The 20,170-nt window shown below is 39.9% G+C and overlaps 1 protein-coding gene across 1 annotated transcript in view; it reads right to left on the bottom strand.

Moving 5' to 3' along the window:
• The window catches only part of CFAP47 (cilia and flagella associated protein 47), a 502,125-nt gene that overhangs the window by 76,116 nt on the left and 405,839 nt on the right, over positions 1-20,170 (bottom strand). The window contains exon 59 of the mRNA XM_054720946.1: positions 8,239-8,334. Coding sequence (XP_054576921.1) covers positions 8,239-8,334 — 96 coding nt within the window. The remainder of the gene's footprint in view (positions 1-8,238; positions 8,335-20,170) is intronic.

Below are 20,170 nucleotides of genomic sequence, written 5' to 3'. Positions count from 1 at the left end.
ACATAGAAAAACCCAGGTGGAGGGGCCCTGAAAGACTGCAGGGGGAAGTTGTTTTTTCGGAACCTGGGGACCAGAGCTGCGTGTGACCATCAGAGAGGCAGCTCTGAGGCGCACACCTCCACAAGCTCTGAGGCACACACCTCCACAAACCGGTAGTGAGTGCCATAGAGTGGAAAAAAAAAAAAGAGCTAGAGAGGCCCGGAAGTCAATTCAGAAACACTGCCACCCAGGGGCTGAAACGCTAATTGTCTCTGGTGTAATCAAAAATAAATACGAGAAATTAAGACACGGCTGGCTTAAAAAGCAGGACTGGCTTCCAACATTGAGGAGCCCTGGAATGAAGCTGAACTGAAATACCGCCCAGACTGGGAAAAAGGCGTACAAAACAGAATAATAGAGGAAGTGAATGATAGCCGCTACTGCACATTTTAGTCTTCCTATTTTATAATTTTCAATTCTTTTTTAAATTTTTTAAATTTTTTATTCTCATATTTTTTATTTTCATTTTTTGCATCTTTTACTTAAGAAACTAATTTTTTTCTTTTTCCTCACTCGATTGTCACCTTTTTAATTATTACATTTTTATTTTCAATCAGCACTATTATTACTATTATTTTACTTTTTTTTTAATGTCATTTGATTTTCTCTTTCTTTTATTTTTGGATTAGTGTCCTACATTCGATTTGCATCTTTCCCTTACAATCGTTTTACCCTATCTCAAAGCTAACATTATGCCATCACTCTCCTCCTAACCTTTCCCCTTTTGGTCCCCAGTTTATCTTAACCCTTTCTGGCTTTAGATTTTCCCTACTTTTTCAGTTTACTCTCTGCTAAAATTTCACCCTACTTATATATCTAATTCCCAACCCCTTGCTCCAAATCCATACAAACCTCTCTCTACGCTACCTTAAAAAAAATATTTTTCTCTCTGGCCTTTTGTTGTTGTTTGCTTGAATGTTGATTAGATTGAATTTTTATGCTTTTTTATGAGATTGTTTTGATTATTCTTTTTGTTGGTTTGGTTGGTTCTTTTGTTTGCTTTGTTTTTGTTTGTTTTTTACTTTTGTTTTCCCTTGCCTCACTTGATATTAGCTGGTGTTGCAGTTTGTATTAATCTCCAGGCTCGTGTTGCTGGAATTTGCTGGGAATAGTGGTTGTTCTAGTGGAGTTTACTCCCCATATATATAGTTTGTTCCCCTTTTCTCTCTTAGTATCATTCTTGTCTCTCTTACTTTTTTTTTCTTTTATTTTTCTTTTCTGTTATTTCTTTTTCTTTTCTTTCTTTCTGCTCTTTTCCCAAGTTCAGATTCACACTCTTTGTTTTTTTTTGTTGTTGTTGTTCTTTCTTTTTACTCACCCTCTTCCACTCCTATTCCCTAATTTGTCTTTCTCTGGTGGTTACCTTTATTGGAGATTATTAATATCGTGAATACAATTCTGTTCAGTGCCTTGTCTGTTGTGCCTGGTTGTGTTGTATTTTATACCTTTAAATCAACGCCAGAGAGAGAAATCTATATAACCAGACATCAGGAGAAGAGAGACCATGGGGAGACAAAGAAATAGCCCCCGGAAAGAGAAGCAGGCATCACCAGAAAAGGAAGTAAACGATTTAGAGGCAAACAACCTATCAGAGAAAGAATTCAGAGAAATGGTCATAAAGTGGTTGAAAAGGATGGAAGACAAATTCGACAATATGAGTAAGAACCAAGAAGAAATGAAGAAGAACCAAGAAGAAATGAAAAATGACATTGCTGCTGTAAAGAACTCAATAGAAAGCATCAAGAGTAGACTAGACGAAGCAGAGGACCGCATAAGTGAGATAGAAGACAAGATGGAAAAAAATACCCAATTACAACAGCTTCTAGAAACAAAAATTAGAAAGATTGAGGAGAGCCTAAGGGAACTTCGGGACAACACAAAACAAAAGAACATCAGGATAATAGGGGTGCCAGAAGGAAAGGAAACTGAGCAAGGAATAGAAAACCTGTTTGAAGAAATAATAGCAGAAAACTTCCCTGATATAGGGAAGAAAAAACCCACACAAATCCAAGAAGCTCACAGAGTTCCAAGCAAAATGAACCCCAAAAGACCGACGCCAAGGCACATTATAATTAAGTTGGCAAACACCAACGACAAAGTAAGAATCTTAAAAGCGGCCAGAGAGAGACAGACAGTTACATACAAAGGAACCCCCATCAGACTAGCAACTGATTTCTCAACAGAAACTCATCAGGCCAGAAGGCAATGGAATGAAATATACCAAGTCATGCAAAGGAAGGGTCTAAATCCAAGAATACTGTACCCAGCAAGGCTATCAATCAAAATTGAAGGTGAAATCAGGAGCTTCACAGACAAAAAAGGACTAAGGGAGTTTATCACCACCAAACCAGCAATGAAAGAAATGCTAAAGGGTCTGCTGTAAAAAAAAAAAAAAAAAAAGAGAAAGAAATAGGAAGCAAAGAAGGATCACAGGGGTATAGAATAAAAATGGCGTCAAATAAGTACCTATCAATAATAACTTTAAATGTAAATGGATTGAATGCCCCAATCAAAAGACACAGGGTAACAGACTGGATAAGAAAACAAAACCCAGATATCTGCTGTCTACAGGAAACCCACCTCAAAAAAAAAGGATGCACACAGACTGAGAGTAAAGGGATGGAAAAAGGTTTTCCAGGCGAATGGAAATGAAAAAAAAGCTGGGGTAGCAATACTTATATCTGACAAATTAGATCTCAAAGTGAAGGACATAACAAGAGATAATGAAGGCCACTTCATAATACTAAAGGGAGAAATCCAACAAGAAGAAATAACTCTGGTAAACATACATGCACCCAACACAGGAGCACCAAGATACATTAAAAAACTCCTGGAAAATATCAAAGGAGAGATTGACAGCAATACAATCATAGTAGGAGACTTCAATACCCCACTATCACCATTGGACAAATCCTCTAATCAAAAAATCAGCAAAGAAACATCAATCCTAAATGACTCACTAGAACAGATGGAATTAATCGACATCTTCAGAATATTTCACCCCAAAGCCACAGAATATACATTCTTCTCAAGTGCACATGGGTCATTTTCAAAGATAGACCATATGTTAGGACATAGGCAAAGTCTCTCCAAATTCAAGAAGATAGAAATCATATCAAGTATCTTCTCAGATCACAGTGGCATAAAACTGGAAATCAACTACAATAAAAACAACCCAAAGAAATCAAACACTTGGAGACTAAACAGCATGCTATTAAACCATGACTGGGTTACCAAAGACATCAAGGAAGAAATAAAAAACATCATGGCAACAAATGACAATGAAAACACAACAATCCAAAATCTATGGGACACAGCGAAAGCAGTCCTGAGAGGGAAGTTCATAGCTCTACAAGCCTACTGCAAAAAACAAGAATCAATGGTAATAAATTACCTAACCCAACAACTCAAAGTGTTAGAGAGAGAGCAACAAGATAAGCCCAGTGTAAGCAGAAGGAAAGAAATAATAAAGATCAGAGCGGAGATAAGCGACATAGAGACCAAAGAAACAATACAAAAGATCAACAAAACCAAGAGCTGGTTCTTTGAAAGGATAAACAAGATTGATGAACCTCTAGCCAGGCTCACCAAGAAGCAAAGAGAGAGGACCCAAATAAACAAAATCAGAAATGAAAGAGGTGAAATAACAACAGACCCCGAGGAAATACAAAGGATTGTTACAAAATAGTACGAACAACTCTATTCCAACAAACTGGACAACCTAGAGGAAATCGACATATTCCTAGAAAAATACAACCTTCCAAAACTCAATCAGGAAGAATCTAAGCAGCTCAACATGCTATGGAAGAAATTGAAGCAGTCATCAAAAAGCTTCCGGCAAACAAAAGCCCGGGGCCTGACGGCTTCACAGGAGAGTTTTACCAAACTTTCAAGGAAATAATAAAACCTATCCTCCTCAGACTATTCCAAAAAATTCAAGAGGAAGGAACACTCCCAGGCTCCTTCTATGAAGCCAGCATCACCCTAATACCAAAACCAGATAAAGACAACTCAATGAAAGAGGATTACAGGCCAATATCCCTCATGAACATAGATGCCAAAATCCTCAACAAAATTCTAGCAAATCGGCTCCAGCAGTACATCAGAAAGATCATACACCATGACCAAGTAGGATTTATTCCAGGAATGCAAAGATGGTACAATATCCGCAAATCAATAAATGTGATACATCACATAAACAAACTGAGAGATAAAAATCACATAGTCATATCGATAGATGCAGAAAAAGCATTTGACAAAATCCAACACCCTTTCTTGATAAAAACTCTCAACAAGGTGGGAATAGAAGGATCATACCTCAACATAATAAAAGCTATATATGATAAACCCACAGCAAACATCATACTCAATGGGCAAAAACTAAAACCATTTCCCCTAAGAACAGGAACAAGACAGGGATGCCCACTTTCACCACTCCTGTTTGACATAGTACTGGAAGTATTAGCTATCGCAATTAGGCAAGAAGAAGAAATAAGAGGCATCCAAATTGGAAAAGAAGAAGTGAAGCTGTCCTTATTTGCAGATGACATGATATTGTACATAAAAAAACCAAAAGATTCCATCAAAAAACTAATAGACTTAATAAATGAATTCGGCAATGTAGCGGGATACAAAATTAACGCCAAGAAATCTATGGCTTTTCTATATACCAATAATTAACTTACAGAAAGAGAGACTAAAAAGGCAATCCCATTTACCATCGCACCAAAAAAATTAAGATACCTAGGAATAAACTTAACTAAGGAGGTAAAAGACCTATACGCAGAAAACTACAGGACACTGAAAAAAGAGATAGAGGAAGACGTAAACAGATGGAAGAACATACCATGTTCATGGATTGGTAGAATCAACATCATTAAAATGTCCACACTACCCAAAGCAATCTACAGATTCAATGCACTTCCCATCAAAATACCAACAGCATATTTCACAGACCTAGAAAGAACTCTTTAAAAATTCATCTGGAATAAAAAAAGACCCCGAATAGCCACAGCAATCTTGAGAAAGAAGAATAAAGTAGGTGGGATCTCAATACCAGATTTCAAGCTGTATTACAAAGCCACTGTTCTCAAAACAGCCTGGTACTGGCACAAGAACAGACATATTGATCAATGGAAAAGAATAGAAACCCCAGATATCGACCCAAACCACTATGCTCAATTAATATTTGACAAAGGAGGCATGAACATACAATGGAGTCAAGACAGTCTATTCAATAAATGGTGTTGGGAAAACTGGACAGATACATGCAAAAAAATGAAACTAGATCACCAACTTACACCATACACAAAAATAAACTCAAAATGGATACAGGACTTAAACATAAGACGGGAAACCATAAAAATACTAGAGGAATCCACAGGCAACAAAATATCAGACATATGCCAAAAGAACTTCTTCACTGACACTGCCCCTAGGGCAATGGAAGCTAAAGAGAAAATTAACAAATGGGACTACATCAAAATAAAAAGCTTTTTTACAGCAAAAGAAACCATCAACAAAACAACAAGAAAGCCCACTGCATGGGAAAACATATTTGCAAATGCTATCACTGATAAAGGTTTAATCTCCAACATCTACAGGCAGCTTATGCAACTTAATAAGAGGAAGATAAATGATCCAATAAAAAAATGGGCAACAGACCTAAACAGAATATTTTCAAAAGAAGACAGAAGGAAGGCCAAGAGACACATGAAAACATGCTCAAAGTCACGAATTATCCGAGAGATGCAAATCAAAACAACAATGAGGTACCATCTCACACCTGTCAGAATGGCTATCATCAACAAATCAACAAACGACAAGTGTTGGCGAGGATGCGGAGAAAAAGGAACCCTCGTGCACTGCTGGTGGGAATGCAGACTGGTGTAGCCACTGTGGAGAACAGTATGGAGTTTCCTCAAAAAACTGAAAATGGAACTCCCATTTGACCCAGTAATCCCACTCCTGGAAATATATCCAAAGAAACTAGAAACACCAATCAGAAAGGATATATGCACCACTATGTTCATAGCAGCACAATTTACAATAGCTAAGATTTGGAAACAGCCTAGGTGCCCATCAGCAGATGACTGGATCGGAAAACTGTGGTACATCTACACAATGGAATACTATGCTGCCATAAAAAAAGAAGGAATTCTCATCATTTGCAGCAACCGGGATGGAATTGGAGAACATTATGCTAAGTGAAATAAGCCAGTCAATGAAAGAAAAATACCACATGATCTCACTCATTTAGGGATAGTAAAGAACATTATAAAGTGATGAACAAAAAGATAGATACAGAGACAGTAAAGCATCAAACAGACTTTCAAATTACAGGGGGAAAGTTAGGGAGAGGTGGGGGAGTTATGAAATCAAACGAAGGACTTGTATGCATGCATATAAGCATAAACAATGGACGCAAAACTCTAGTGGGGGAGGGCATGTGTGGGTGTGGGGTGGGGGGTAATGGTAAGATATGTACACATATAATACCTCAATAAAAAAATATTAAAAAAAATTTGTGTGAAACCACAAAACACCCCATAGAGCCAAAGCAATCCCGAGGAAAAAGAACAAAAGTGTAGATATCACACTTTATGATTTCAAACTATACTACGAAGCTAGAGTAAGAAAACAGTATGGTACTGGCATTAAAATAAACACAGAACAATGGAACAGTATAGAGAGCCCAGAATTAAATCTCCATGTATGTGATGAATAACATTCAACAAGGGAGACAAGAATAAATAATGGAGAAATGATAGTCTCTTCAACAAACAGTGTTGGGAAAACAGGTTAAATACATAAAGAACCATGAAACTAAACCACTATCTTACACCACTGACAAAAATTAATGCAAAATGTGTCAAAGACTTCAACTTAAGACCCAATACCATGAAACTCCTAGAAGAAAACAGGAATAAATTCCTGGACATTGGTATTGGCAATACTTTTTTTGATATGACACTGAAAGCATAAACAACAACAGCAAAATCAATAAATGGAAATACATCAAACTTAAAAAAGCTTCTGCACAGCAAAAGAAACAGTTGTCAAAATGAAAAAGCAACCTACAGAATGGGAGAAATATTTTGCAATCCATATATCAGATATGGATTAGTATCCAAAAATATTTAGAGACCTCATATAGCAAGAAACTAAACAATCCAGTTAAAAAATGGGCAGAGTAACTAAATAGACATTTTCCCAAAGAAGACGTCCAAATAGTCAATGGGTATATGAAAAGATGCACAACATCACCAATTATCAGGGAAATGCAAAGCAAAACCACAATGAGATATCACCTCCTCTTGTTAGAATGCCCATCAAGAAGACAAGAGATACGTGTTGACAAGGATGTGGAGGAAAGGGAACCCTTGTACACTGTTCAGGGGGAATGTAAATTGGTTCAAGCACTATCGAAAAGAATATGGAGGTTCCTCAAATAATTAAAATTAGGACTACTATATGATTCAGCAGTTCCATTTATGGAGATATACCAAAAGGAAACAACCCATCAACAGAAAAATGGATAAAGAAGATCACACGCGCGCGCGCACACACACACACACACACACACACAAATGTTATTCAGTCATGAGAAAGGACATTTTGCCATTTGCAACAACATGGATAGATCTTGAGCATATTATGCTAAAACAGACAGAGAAATGCAAGTACTCTATATCATCTATATGTGGAATCTAAAAAAGTCAAATTCATAAAAACAGAGAATAGAATGGTGGTTGCCATGAGATAAGTGGTAGGGGGAATAAGTCAGACATGTTGTTTAAGGATACAAATGTGCAATGAGTAGCAAATAAGCCATAGAGATCTAGTGTATAATATAGTGAATATAGACAAAAATATTGTATTATAATAATCACATTTGCTAAGAGACTAGAACTTGATTCCAACCACTAAAAAGAAAGAATAATCATGTAATGTGATTGATTTAGGTGCTAATTATCAGTACAATGGCAATCATATTACACTATATAAAAGTATTAAATTACACTATATAAATATATTAAATTAACATAATGTATGCCTTAAATTTATACAATGTTATATATCAAATATGTTTTAACAAAAATAAAGATATAGAAAATGTAAAAAAAAAATAAAAATAAATAAATAAAATAAAATGTGATAGCATATAGAATGCCAGAATATAAGGTAGAAATCCTGTACCGTGTGAGTAATCCAAACTAAGCTTGAAGGCAGTAGTCTCAATGAGGAAGCTATCACACTGAATGCCAAGGGTGAGATTCTTCGGCATTTCCCGATCTAATAAAAGTACAAAGAGATATTATAATTCAATGTCACATTTAAAAGGAAAAAAGAAAAAACATCAGTGAAGACTGAAACTGAATCAAAACTCTCCTCTAATGAGAAATTTCTCAGATGATTATTTCTAAAACATTATAAAATCAACTTATAAATCCTTGGAATTTTTATTTAAACTACTCTAATAACAGATATTATTGAGACCCTGTTTGAGCCAACAATTTAATTTGGATTGTAGTAGTTAATATTTACATATCCATACATATACATTTACAAAACTAACAATAATTTAAACCAATAAATACAAAATCAGTCAATTATCCAAAACATACTAACTGGCTACATAACAGGTAATTGCTTTCAGGGCTACCACTTATAAAAGATAAAATCTCTGTCAGCATAGGCATTTATAACTTTAAGTATATTGAACTAGATATCAGCTGACACCATCCTTGGAAAGAAATAGGAATGAATAATGTTACAACCCCTATGAAGGGGATTTTGTAACATACAGTAAAATAGTGTATCTATATTTATATACTAGAGCAGTGGTTGGCAAACTGCGGCTCGCGAGCCACATGCAGCTCTTTGGCCCCTTGATTGTGGCTCTTCCACAAAATACCACAGCCTGGGCGAGTCTATTTTGAAGAAGTGGCATTAGAAGAAGTTTAAGTTTAAAAAATTTGGCTCTCAAAAGAAATTTTAATCGTTATACTGTTGATATTTGGATCTGTTGACTAATGAGTTTGCCGACCACTGTACTAGAGGACCGGTACATGAAATTTGTGCACAGAAGGGGGTTGACCCTCAGCCCAGCCTGCACGCTCTCCAATCTGGCATCTCTCTCACAAGCCAGGACTGCTGGCTCCCAACTGTTCGCCTGACTGCCTGCCTGATTGCCTCTAACTACTTCTGCCTGCCAGCCTGATCAATGCCTAACGTACCCCTGCCGGCCCAATTGCCCCTAACTTCCCTCCATTGCCAGCCTGGTTGGCCCCAACTGCCCTTCCCTGCAGGCCTGGTCCCCTCCAACTGCCCTTCCCTGCAAATTGGTCACCCCCAACTGCCCTCCCTTGCAGGCCTGGTCACCCCAAACTGCCCTCCCCTGCCTGCCCAGTTAGCCCTAACAGCCCTCCCCTACAGGCCTGGTCACCCCTAACTGCCCTCCCCTGCCTGCCTGGTCAGCCCTAACAGCCCTCCCCTATAGGCCTGGTCCCCCCCAACTGTCCTCCCCTGTAGGCCTGATTGCCCCCAACTGCCCTCCCTTGCAGTCCTGGTCCCTCCCAACTGCCCTCCCCTGCCAGCCATCTTGTGGCAGCCATCTTGTGTCCACATGGGGGCGGCCTTCTTATGTGTTGGAGTGACAGTAAATTTGCATATTAACTCTTTATTAGATAGGATATTCCTATATAATAGAAGGCTAATATGCAAATTGACCGAACGGTGGAACGACTGGTCGCTATGATGATCACTGACCACCAGGGGGCAGACGCTCAATGCAGGAACTGCCCCCTAGTGGTCCGTGTGCTCCCACAGGGGGAGTGCCACTCAGCCAGAAGCCGGGCTCATGGCTGGCGAGTGCAGCGGTGGTGGCAGGAGCTTCTCCCGCATCCATGGCAGCGCTAAGGATGTCTGACTGCAAACTTAGGCCTAATCCCCAGAGGGAGTGGGCCTAAGTCATCAGTCAGACATCCCCTGTGGGCTCCTGGAATGTGAGAGGGGGCAATCCGGGCTGTGGGACGCCCCCCCCCAAGTGCAAAAATTTTGTGCACTGGGCCTCTAGTCTCTATATATAAAAGCCCAGCGACTGTTATGGCAGAACAACCAGAATGACTGGTTGCTATGACATGCACTGACCATCAGGGGGTAGATGCTTAATGCAGGAGCTGCCCCCTGGTGGTCAGTGCTCCCACAGTGGGAGTGCTGCTCAGCCAGAAGCCAGGCTCATGTCTGACGAGTGCAGTGGTGGTGGCGGGAACCTCTCCCACTTCCGCAGCAGATCTAAGGAGCAGTGAGCCAAGCAGTTAGAAGTGAGCAGGTGGATTATTAGGAGTGAGCAGGTGGGTGGTTAGGAGCAAGGGGTCCGAGATTACAAGAGGGTGCAGGCCAGGATGAGGGACACTCCCCCATGCAAGAATTTCGTGCATCAGGTCTCTAGTAGATAGATACATAGATAGATAGATAGATAGATAGATAGATAGATAGATAGAGATAGAGATATGGATATAGACAGATATAGGTATATATGTATTGCCTATCAATACTACTTGTGGAAATAAACCTTACATATATAGCTCAAATATGAAACAGTATGCATAGGGACATTATTTATATAGCATGTTATTGGAAACTAGAGGCTCGATGTACGGATTCATGCACTGGTGGAGTCCCTTGGCCTGGCCTGCAGGGATTGGGCTGAAACTGGTTCCCTGACATCCCCCAAGTAGTCCTGGATTGTAAGAGGGTGGGTCTCAGGTGACGCACCCTGTAAATGGGCTCCCTCCTCTCTGGTTCTGGGTGCATCACTCAAGAACTGCAGCTGCCAAGTCACCACAGCTCGGCAGCTCCTGCGTTGAACATCTACCCCTGGTGGTCAGTATGCATCATAGCTATCGGTCACATAGTTGCTTAGGCTTTTATATATATAGATAATGAAAAGGTTCATGTACTAAAGATTAGTTGTAGATAAGCAATAGTTCAGTAAAAAATTGAGATAATAGCAGAAACCGGTTTGGCTCAGTGGATAGAGCGTCGGTCTGCAGACTGAAAGGTCCCAGGTTCAATTCCGGTCAAGGGCATGTACATTGGTTGCAGGCACATCCCCAGTGGGGGGGGTGCAGGAGGCAGCTGGTCGATGTATCTCTCTCATCAATGTTTCTAGCTCTCTATCCCTCTCCCTTTCTCTCTGTGAAAAATCAATAAAATATATTTTTAAAAATTGAGATAATAAAAGATCATTAAAATCAATGACAAAGGTGTCCATTAACTATTTCACTGGGATTCCAAACATCTTGCTGGGTGACATTAGCAAGGTGCGAAAAATATTATGTAGTATTCTATCTTTGCATGAGATAGAGGATGAAACAGAAATGTGTGTGCATATGCATTTATTTACATGCAAACACTATGGATAAATCAGGATCAAATGAACATGGTCATTCATACAGCTGGTTGAGAATGTATTGACTGGTATAGGTATGGGAATTGGATTTGTTTAAATAGAACTTTTTATATAGTTTGAGTTTTGAATAATGCATATTCACAAATTAAAAAATTAAATTAAAATTTAAAAGTTTCAAAAAGCAAACCTTAAAATTGAATTAAAATATAAGGAATCCATCTTTGTACAAATTGACAACTCAACTACATAGAATAAAGAACTAATTAAAGAATACCAGATGTACCAGTTAATAATGTGGATTTTGTAATCAAAGAAAACATGATAATTTCAAAAGAAACATCAAAAGTGCTTTATTTAAAGTAATGTTCATCACTAGCTACACATTTCCCCCATCTTTCAGGTAATTTGTGGATACCGTCCCAATAGAACTTTTCTTGTTTTGAGGCAAACCATTCAGAGACCCAATTTTCCACTTCTTCGTACATTTTGAAGTGCTGCTCAGAAAGGGCGTATGCCATCAATCGGAACAATGGTAATCTGAAGAAGCAAGGTCTGGTGAATACAGCGGGTAGGTTAATACTTCCCAGACAAGATCTTTTAGTGTGTCTTTAACTGGTTTTGAAGTGTGTGATGGTGCATTATCATGAAGCAAAATTACTTTGCTGTGTCTTCTGGCCCATTCTGGTTATTTTATGATCAAAGCGTGATTCAAATTGATTATTTGTTGTCGGTAGCAATCAGTATTAATGGTTTCACCTGGTTTTAGAAGCTCTTAATACACCACACTTTCCTGATACCACCAAACACAGAGCATTGTCTTCTTTCTGAAGCGATTTGGCCTTGAAGTCGATGTTGATGGTTGACCTGGATCAATCCATGATTTTGTGCATTTGGGATTCTCAAAATAAATCCACTTTTCATTGCCAGTCACAATTTGATGCAAAAAAGACTTTCTTTCATGCCATTGAAGCAACATTTTACTGATGACTTTTTTGTTTTCCATTTGTCTTTCGTTCAGTTGATGTGGCATCCATTTTCCTATCTTTAAAATCTTTCCCATTGCTTGTAAATGATTGTAAATTGTTTACTGAGCAACGTTTAATCTTTCCGCAAGTTATTTTTGAGTTTGACACATCTTCATCCAATAATGCTTGTAATTGTTGGGTCTTCAAACTTTTTCGGTTGACCTGGACATTCTTTGTTTTTCACATTGAAATATTCACTTTTAAAGCATTTAAACCAGCATTCAGAAGTATCTTGAGATGGAGCATGTCCACCATAAACTTCCCAAAGTATACAATAACTTTGAACAGCACTTTTCTTCAAAATAAAGTAATGAATTAAAACTTCCTGCAAATGCTCTTTCTTTGGGCACAAAATCCAACATTTTTAAAAATAAAAATATCTATGATTTTAACACCTTCAGAAAATTTGACATATGAAGTTTTGAAACTTGCTGTTAATACAACAAAATAGCATGCATATCAAATCACATATATATGTGTAACTCCATCTATTGAAAAAAATCTGAATTATTAACCAGTACACCTGGTATTTTGGCCATAGTTTCTTAACTGTTCTATGTAGTGTAATATATTCTTGAAGGAAAACGTAACTGCAAAAAGAGCTTTAATTTTTTTAGTAGTTTTCAGTTAGTTTTTCTTTTTAGTAATTGTAAGAATATAGTAATTTTGAAAATATTAGGGGTGTATGGCTATGATAGAGCAAATGAGTACTGAATTGATGTTTAAAGAACCAGATTTTCATGTGGGAATAGGCAAAGTAAAGTAAGTTGAGGAAAAAATGTAGGATATGAAGGGGAAGCACTAGTATGAAATAGTCCCATATAATAAAAGCCTAATATTCTAAGTGTCCTGTCGTCTGTTCAACCAATCAAAGCATAATACGATAATTATATGCTAAAGCCACTCAACCACTTGCTATGGTGTGCACTGACCACCAGGGGGCAGATGCTCTGACCAGTAGGTAAGCTTGCTGCTGGGGTTCGGTTGATCAGGACTGAGTGAGACAGGCCAGACACACCTTGGAGCACTCCCACGGTCCCTCCCTGGCCCTGATCGTGCACTGGTGGGGTCCCTTGGCCTGGCCTGTGCACTCTCACAATCTGGGACCCCTTGGGGTATGTTGGAGAGCCAGTTTTGGCCCAATCCCACAGGCCAGGCTGAGGGACCCCACTGGTGCATGGATTCATGTGCTGGGCCTCTAGTAATGTATAATAATTATATGTCTTTGCTCGGTCCACTGCAAGGAATATCTCAGGAACAATGAGCACATATAGTGCCCATATCATGGATTCTAAATACCTTGTTTCTATCAAGTGATCCTTGGAAAAATGTATAATTTGAGCTTTACAGCAAGGTAAGGACAAGTTACCTGGAATATCTTATTGTGCCCCAAAATAATGAAATGTTCTAAAACTAATGGGGAATAATCCTAATGTGTCTATGACAGACAACAGAGCCTCCACTTACATGAAGCAAAAATCAATAGGGCCGAAAACCAAGATTGTGTCATATGTAAATGCCAGTATTCATAGCCTCTCACAACACATCAAAATTATAAATAAAATACAGAATAATCATCATTTAGAACCACCTGAAATCTGGCTGAATGGAAGTCTTACAACTAGAGAAGTAAAGAATAAAGTACACTGAGATGGGTAGGAGAGGGGGGGAAGACTGGAATGAGCTCTTCTTACACCACATGTGGCATTTTTTTATTTTTTATTTTTATTTTACTAATACATCTTTATTGTGTTCAGCTTATTACAGTTGTTTCTCTTTTTTCCCCCACATAGCTCCCCTCCACCCAGTTCCCACCCCACCCTCTGCCCTTACCCCCCCTCCACTGTCCTCATCAATAGGTGTACGATTTTTGTCCCATCTCCCCCACACCCCTTTCCCCCGAGAATTGTCAGTCCACTCCCTTTCTATGCCCCTGATCCTATTATATTCACCAGTTTATTCTGTTCATCAAACTTTTTATTCACTTGATTTTTAGATTCACTTGTTGATAGATATGTATTTGTTATCACTTTGTTCATAGTTTTTGTCTTTACCTTTCTCTTCTTCTTCCTCTTCTTAAAGAATACCCTTCAACATTTCATATAATACTGGTTTGGCGGTGATGAATTCCTTTAGCTTTTTCTTATCTATGAAGCTCTTTATCTGACCTTCAATTCTAAATGATAGCTTTGCTGGGTAGAGTAATCTTGGTTGTAGGTTCTTGCTATTCATCACTTTGAATATTTCTTGCCACTCCCTTCTGGCCTGCATAGTTTCTGTTGAGAAATCAGCTGACAGTTATATGGGTACTCCCTTGTAGGTAACTAACTGTTTTTCTCTTGCTGCTTTTAAGGTTCACTCTTTGTCTTTTGCCCTTGGCATTTTAATTATGATGTGTCTTGGTGTGGTCCTCTTTGGATTCCTTTTGTTTGGGGTTCTCTACGCTTCCTGGACTTGTAAGTCTATTTCTTTCACCAGGTAGAGGAAGTTTTCTGTCATTATTTCTTCAAATAGGCTTTCAGTATCTTGCTCTCTTCTTATGGCAACCCCATACTTCGAATGTTGGTATGCTTGAAGTTGTCCCAGAGGCGCTTTACACTATCTTCATATTTTTGGATTCTTTTTTGCTTTTGCTTTTCTGGTTGGGTGTTTTTTGTATTTCAAATCTTTGACTTGATTCTTGGGATCCTCTAGTCTCCTGTTGGATCTCTGTATATTATTCTTTATTTCTGTCAGTGTATGCTAAATTTCTAGTTGGTCCTTTTTCATATCCTTGAGGGTCTCACTAAATTTATTGGCAGTTTCTAGAAGATTCTTGAGTAACCTTATAACCATGGTTTTGAACTCTATATCCAGTAGTTCAGCCTCCCTAATTACCTGAGGTGGACACTCTTGGTGCCCCCCTTTGTGGGCTGTGTGCACAGTCTTGTTGTAGTTAAGCCTTGATTGTTGTTGGTATCACTGGGAGGAATTGATCTCCAGGCCAATTGGCTGTGAGGATCAGTTGTGTCTATGATGGGAGAACTTCTGTACTGGAGACACCCTTATGGGGCAAGACTTGCTTCAGTGGGGCTTTGGTGCTCACTGAGTCTTCTCCCTGAGTGTGTCTCTTATGGATCAGAAGATTTGTAGTCCGGATGGTCTCTCTCTGACCATTGGCTCTTGGATCTCCAAGGAGAGAGGCCACCCAGCAGGAGCTACAGAGAGATCTGCAGACTCCTTCTCTTTGTTTGGGGTTTGGAGGTGCCCAGATGAGGCCCAGCTGTGAAGCAATGGAAGTTGCTGTCGAGCCTTGGGTCTTCTTTGGAGGTTCTGGGGCTCTTTGACCCAGTTGCAGTACATTAGGTTTCAGATTGCAAAGGGCCAGGTCATTCATATGCAAAAGCCTCTGCACACAAATTGGGTGGGGCGAAGTCTCAGGGAATCACCAGGGTGGAGCAAACAGCAATAGCTGACCATCAGCCCTACCTGGAAGAGGTCCTGTGTCTCTGTGTCCCACAGCACCATTAAGGAACAATGATTGCTGCAAGCACCTCTGAGAGAAAGCCGCCCTCAAGTCCTGCCTGATGCCAGACAGTCCAGTTTCTCCCCGTATGAGTCTGGGTCCCCAGAGTCCCGCCTGGAACTGGAGTTCAGAGTAGTCAGGAGCTTGTGTCTCCCTCCGGATTGAAAAAGACAACAGCATATTTAGTTGCCAACCCATTCTGCGCGCGTGCCTCCGTACCTCTGCGCTTCACTTCTGCACCTCCGCTCCTCCTCCGAGTCTCAGTGTGCTTTTCTCTTTCCTTCTAGTGGTAGAATTCCCACTCAGCCAGCCTTCCCGTGGTTCTGGATGATACCCATTTTGTCTTTTAGTTGTAGTTTTGAAGTGGTTGTGCGAGGCAGCAAGTTCGGGTGTTTACCTTATGCCGCAATCTTGGTTTCTCTCACATGTGGCATTTTTTAAACCAGGAGGGATATCTTGGCTGTGGAGGCCTCCCATGAGGAGCAAGGGATCCAAGCCCCACACAAGACCCCAAGCCCAGGGTTCCAGAGCTGGGAAGAGAAGTCCCTGTAACTTCAGGCTATAAAAACACTGGGGGTTGAGGCTGAGTAACATAGAGGCTGCTGGAGCCCAGGCAGTTCCTCTTAAATGGAAGGTATACAAACTTACTTGGACTTGGCCCATTCTGTTTTCTCAGCCCTGGTGATTCCCTCAGATGCTGCCCCATCCAATTTGCAGCCCCACCCAAGCTGTTGGCAGCAGCTTTTCCATTTGAACGGTCTGTCTTGGCTCAGGCTTCAGACTTTCCTAAAATTTCTCACTCAAGCAGTAGCTGGTATCAGCATGCCTCATACCTATAAATAAGAGGCCCAAGACCCAGCACTAGCACCAGCCTGCCTTGCTTCCCAGTTGGGCCTCGCCTGGGCACTTCCAAGCCCAAAACAAGAAGCCATCTGCAAATTGCTCTGTAGCTCCTGCTGAGTGGACCCAGGCACTGGCTGTCTTTGCAACTACTTGGAGGCTCCAGAGCTAGAACATAACAGATTACAACTCTACACATCCATGAGTGACACACTCAAGGGGCAGACTCAGTGAGCACCAAAGCAAGTCCTGCTCCATAATGGTGTCTCCTCCACCACAGCCCTTCTACTGTAACCATAGCTGGTCCTCACAGCCAACTGGCCTGGAGGTCAATTCCTCCCAGTGACACCAATAGCAATCAAGGCTCAACTACAACAAGTCTGTGCACACAGCCCACACAGGGGTGCACCTAGAGTCCCCAGTTCATGTGACTGGGGAGGCTAAGCCAATGGTCTTTTCAGGACACCTACTACACAAGGCCACTCTATCAACTCAAGGAGACTTAGCAGCTCTACCTAATAGGTAGAAACAAATACAGGGAAACAACAAAAATGGGGAGACAAAGAAACATGTCACAAATGAAAGAACAGAAGAAATCCCTAGAAAATAAATGAAATGGAAGGAAGCAAACTTCTGGATACAGAGTTCAAAACAGTGCTTACATGGTTGCTCTAGGATCTTATGAGAGCTTCAAGGAACTTAATGAGAGCTTCAAGGGACTTAGTGAGACTTTCAAGAATCTTAGTGAGAATTTCATATAAAAAAAAAAAAGACCAGTCAGAGATTAAGCATATATTAACTGAAATAAAGAATAATTTATAGGGGTTCAACAGTAGAGGATTTCCATAATGAAATCAATTATTTGGAATATGAGGAAGCAAAAAACACCTAATCTGAAGAGCAAAATAAAAAAGATTCCAAACATATGAAGATAGTGTAAGGAGCCTCTGGGACAACTTCAAGAATACCAATATTCACATTCTGGGGGTGCCAGAAGGAGAAGAGGGAGAACAAGATATTGAAAAGCTATCTGAAGAAATAATGCCAGAAAACTTCCCCTACCTGATGAAAGAAACAGACTTACAAGTCCAGGAAGTGCAGAGAGTCTCAAACAAGAGGAACCCAAAGAGGCCCATACCAAAACACATCCTAATTGAAATGCCACGGGTTAAAGACAAAGAATCTTAAAAGCAGCATGAGTAAACAGTTAACTACAAGGGAGCACCCATAAGACTGTCAGCTGACTTCTCAACAGAAACTTTGTAGGATAGAAGGGAGTGGCAAGAAATATTCAAGGTGATGAATAGCAAGGACCCATAACCTGCCCAACAAAGCTATCATTTAGAATTGAAGGTCAGATAAAGAGCTTCACAGACAAAAAAAAAGCTAAAGTAGTTAGGCACCACCAAACCAATATTGCATGAAATGTTGAAGGGTATTCTTTAAGAACAGGAAGAAGAAGGAGGAGGAAAAGAAGAAGGAGGAAGTGTCGAAGTAATAGATAAAAATATGAACAATTAAAATGGCAATACATATCTATAAATAATTGAATCTACAAATCAAAATAAATGAATGAGGAATCTAATGAACAAAATGAACTGATGAATAAAGTAGAACAAGAGGCATGGAAACATGGAATAGACTGAGGATTATCAAATGGAATGGGGGAGGGGAGCAGGGAGAAATTAACCAAAGATCTTATATGCATACTAGAGGCCCGATGAATGAAATTCATGCACAGGTAAGGTCCCTAGGCCTGGCTGGCAATCAGGGCTGATCCAGGCCTTCCTGCTTCTGGTCAGGGCCTTCCTTCATTCCGCACACCCCCTGGTGGTCAGCGCATGTCATAGCGAGCAATCAAACTCCCCATCTCTAGGTCGAACTCCCAAGGGAACAATTTGCATATTGGCCTTTTATATATATATTTATATATATATATATATATATAGACTAGAGGCCCAGTGCATTAAATTCATGCATGGGGGGGTGTGTGTGTGAGGTCCTTCAGCCCTGCCTGCACCCTCTCCAGTCTGGGACTCCACAAGGGATGTCTGACTGCTCATTTAGGCCCAATCCAGGATGGCTGGCTCCCAACCACTCACCTGCCTGCCTGCCTGATTGCCCCTAACTGCTTCTGCCTGCCAGCCTGATCACCCCATAACCACTGTCCTGCCAGCTTGATTGACTCCTAATTGCTTCCCTGCTGGCCCAGTCACCCCTAACTGCCCTCCCTTGCCAGCCTGGTCACCCCTAACTGCCCTCCCCTGCAGGCCTGGTCCCCCCCAACTGCCCTCCCCTGATGCCCTGGTCACTCCTAACTGCCCTCCCCTGCTGGCCTGGTCGCCCTTAACTGCTCTTCAAATTCAATAGTCCTAAATCCAAGAGGGAAAAGGGAAAAGAGTGAGATAGTATTCTTTGCTGTTTATGTAAAAGCTATGGATTTGTACAAATATTAGCTCTAGTTCTTTTACTAGTAAATTGCTCAAAAAGCTGTAAGTTCTGGAAACAGAGAAATCCACAGAAGGAATAAATGGGTGTAAAAGTCATTTCTGTTAACATTTTTGTTTTGTTTTATTTCCTCAAACTCAGGAACATTACCCCAAAATATAGTGACAATGACACTTTTATACAAAGGGATCAAGTAGCCTACCCTGAATAGAGTGGGCCATCAGACAATGCTCATTCAGTAATCAAAGAATCTAGAATCATTGGCTGGAAGCAACCTTAGAGACCTCCCATTGTGTTAGGAAATACAGAAGGCCCCCAAATAGAAATTCTTTGACCAAGGTCACAAAGCTTATGTCTTCTGAATTTAGATAGCCACATATTTTATACATTGAATACTCTATAGTCAAATGTGATAGTGTGATGAGTATTTGAAAATAAGGAAAGCTGAGATGTAAAAGATAAAAAAAATGATCCATGAGTCTGTACTCATGGGGGAAGGGGAGGAAAAATGTCTTTTTATCTCTCTATATGGAGATTTTATATATATATATATATATCCATGCTAATAAAATCAGCAATCAGCAAGGATAATAGACATAATAATTAATATTGGTAGGGAAACAACAGATACTAAAACCATCTAGGAAAGGTTATAAGGCAGGAGGGTATTCATATTGTCTCAATTTATCACGCCCAAAATTATTTATTATTAGTTATAAGGAAAAAAGATGACCTTTACACTATACCAAACAATCTGGAAGACCTGACCTTAACCAAGTGATTAAACTTAGCTTCCCCATAATGGGACTGACATTTGGTGCCTCCTGATGTGTTACAATGAGAAATACACATCTCCTATATGGTATTACCAAAATGCTTAGTTTGAACTTGAAATAA

The sequence above is a fragment of the Eptesicus fuscus genome, chromosome 1, assembly GCF_027574615.1.
Source record: "Eptesicus fuscus isolate TK198812 chromosome 1, DD_ASM_mEF_20220401, whole genome shotgun sequence".
NCBI classification, from domain to species: Eukaryota; Metazoa; Chordata; class Mammalia; order Chiroptera; family Vespertilionidae; genus Eptesicus; species Eptesicus fuscus.
Note: the sequence above shows the minus strand (reverse complement) of the source record. Positions and strands in the feature narration are given on the sequence as shown.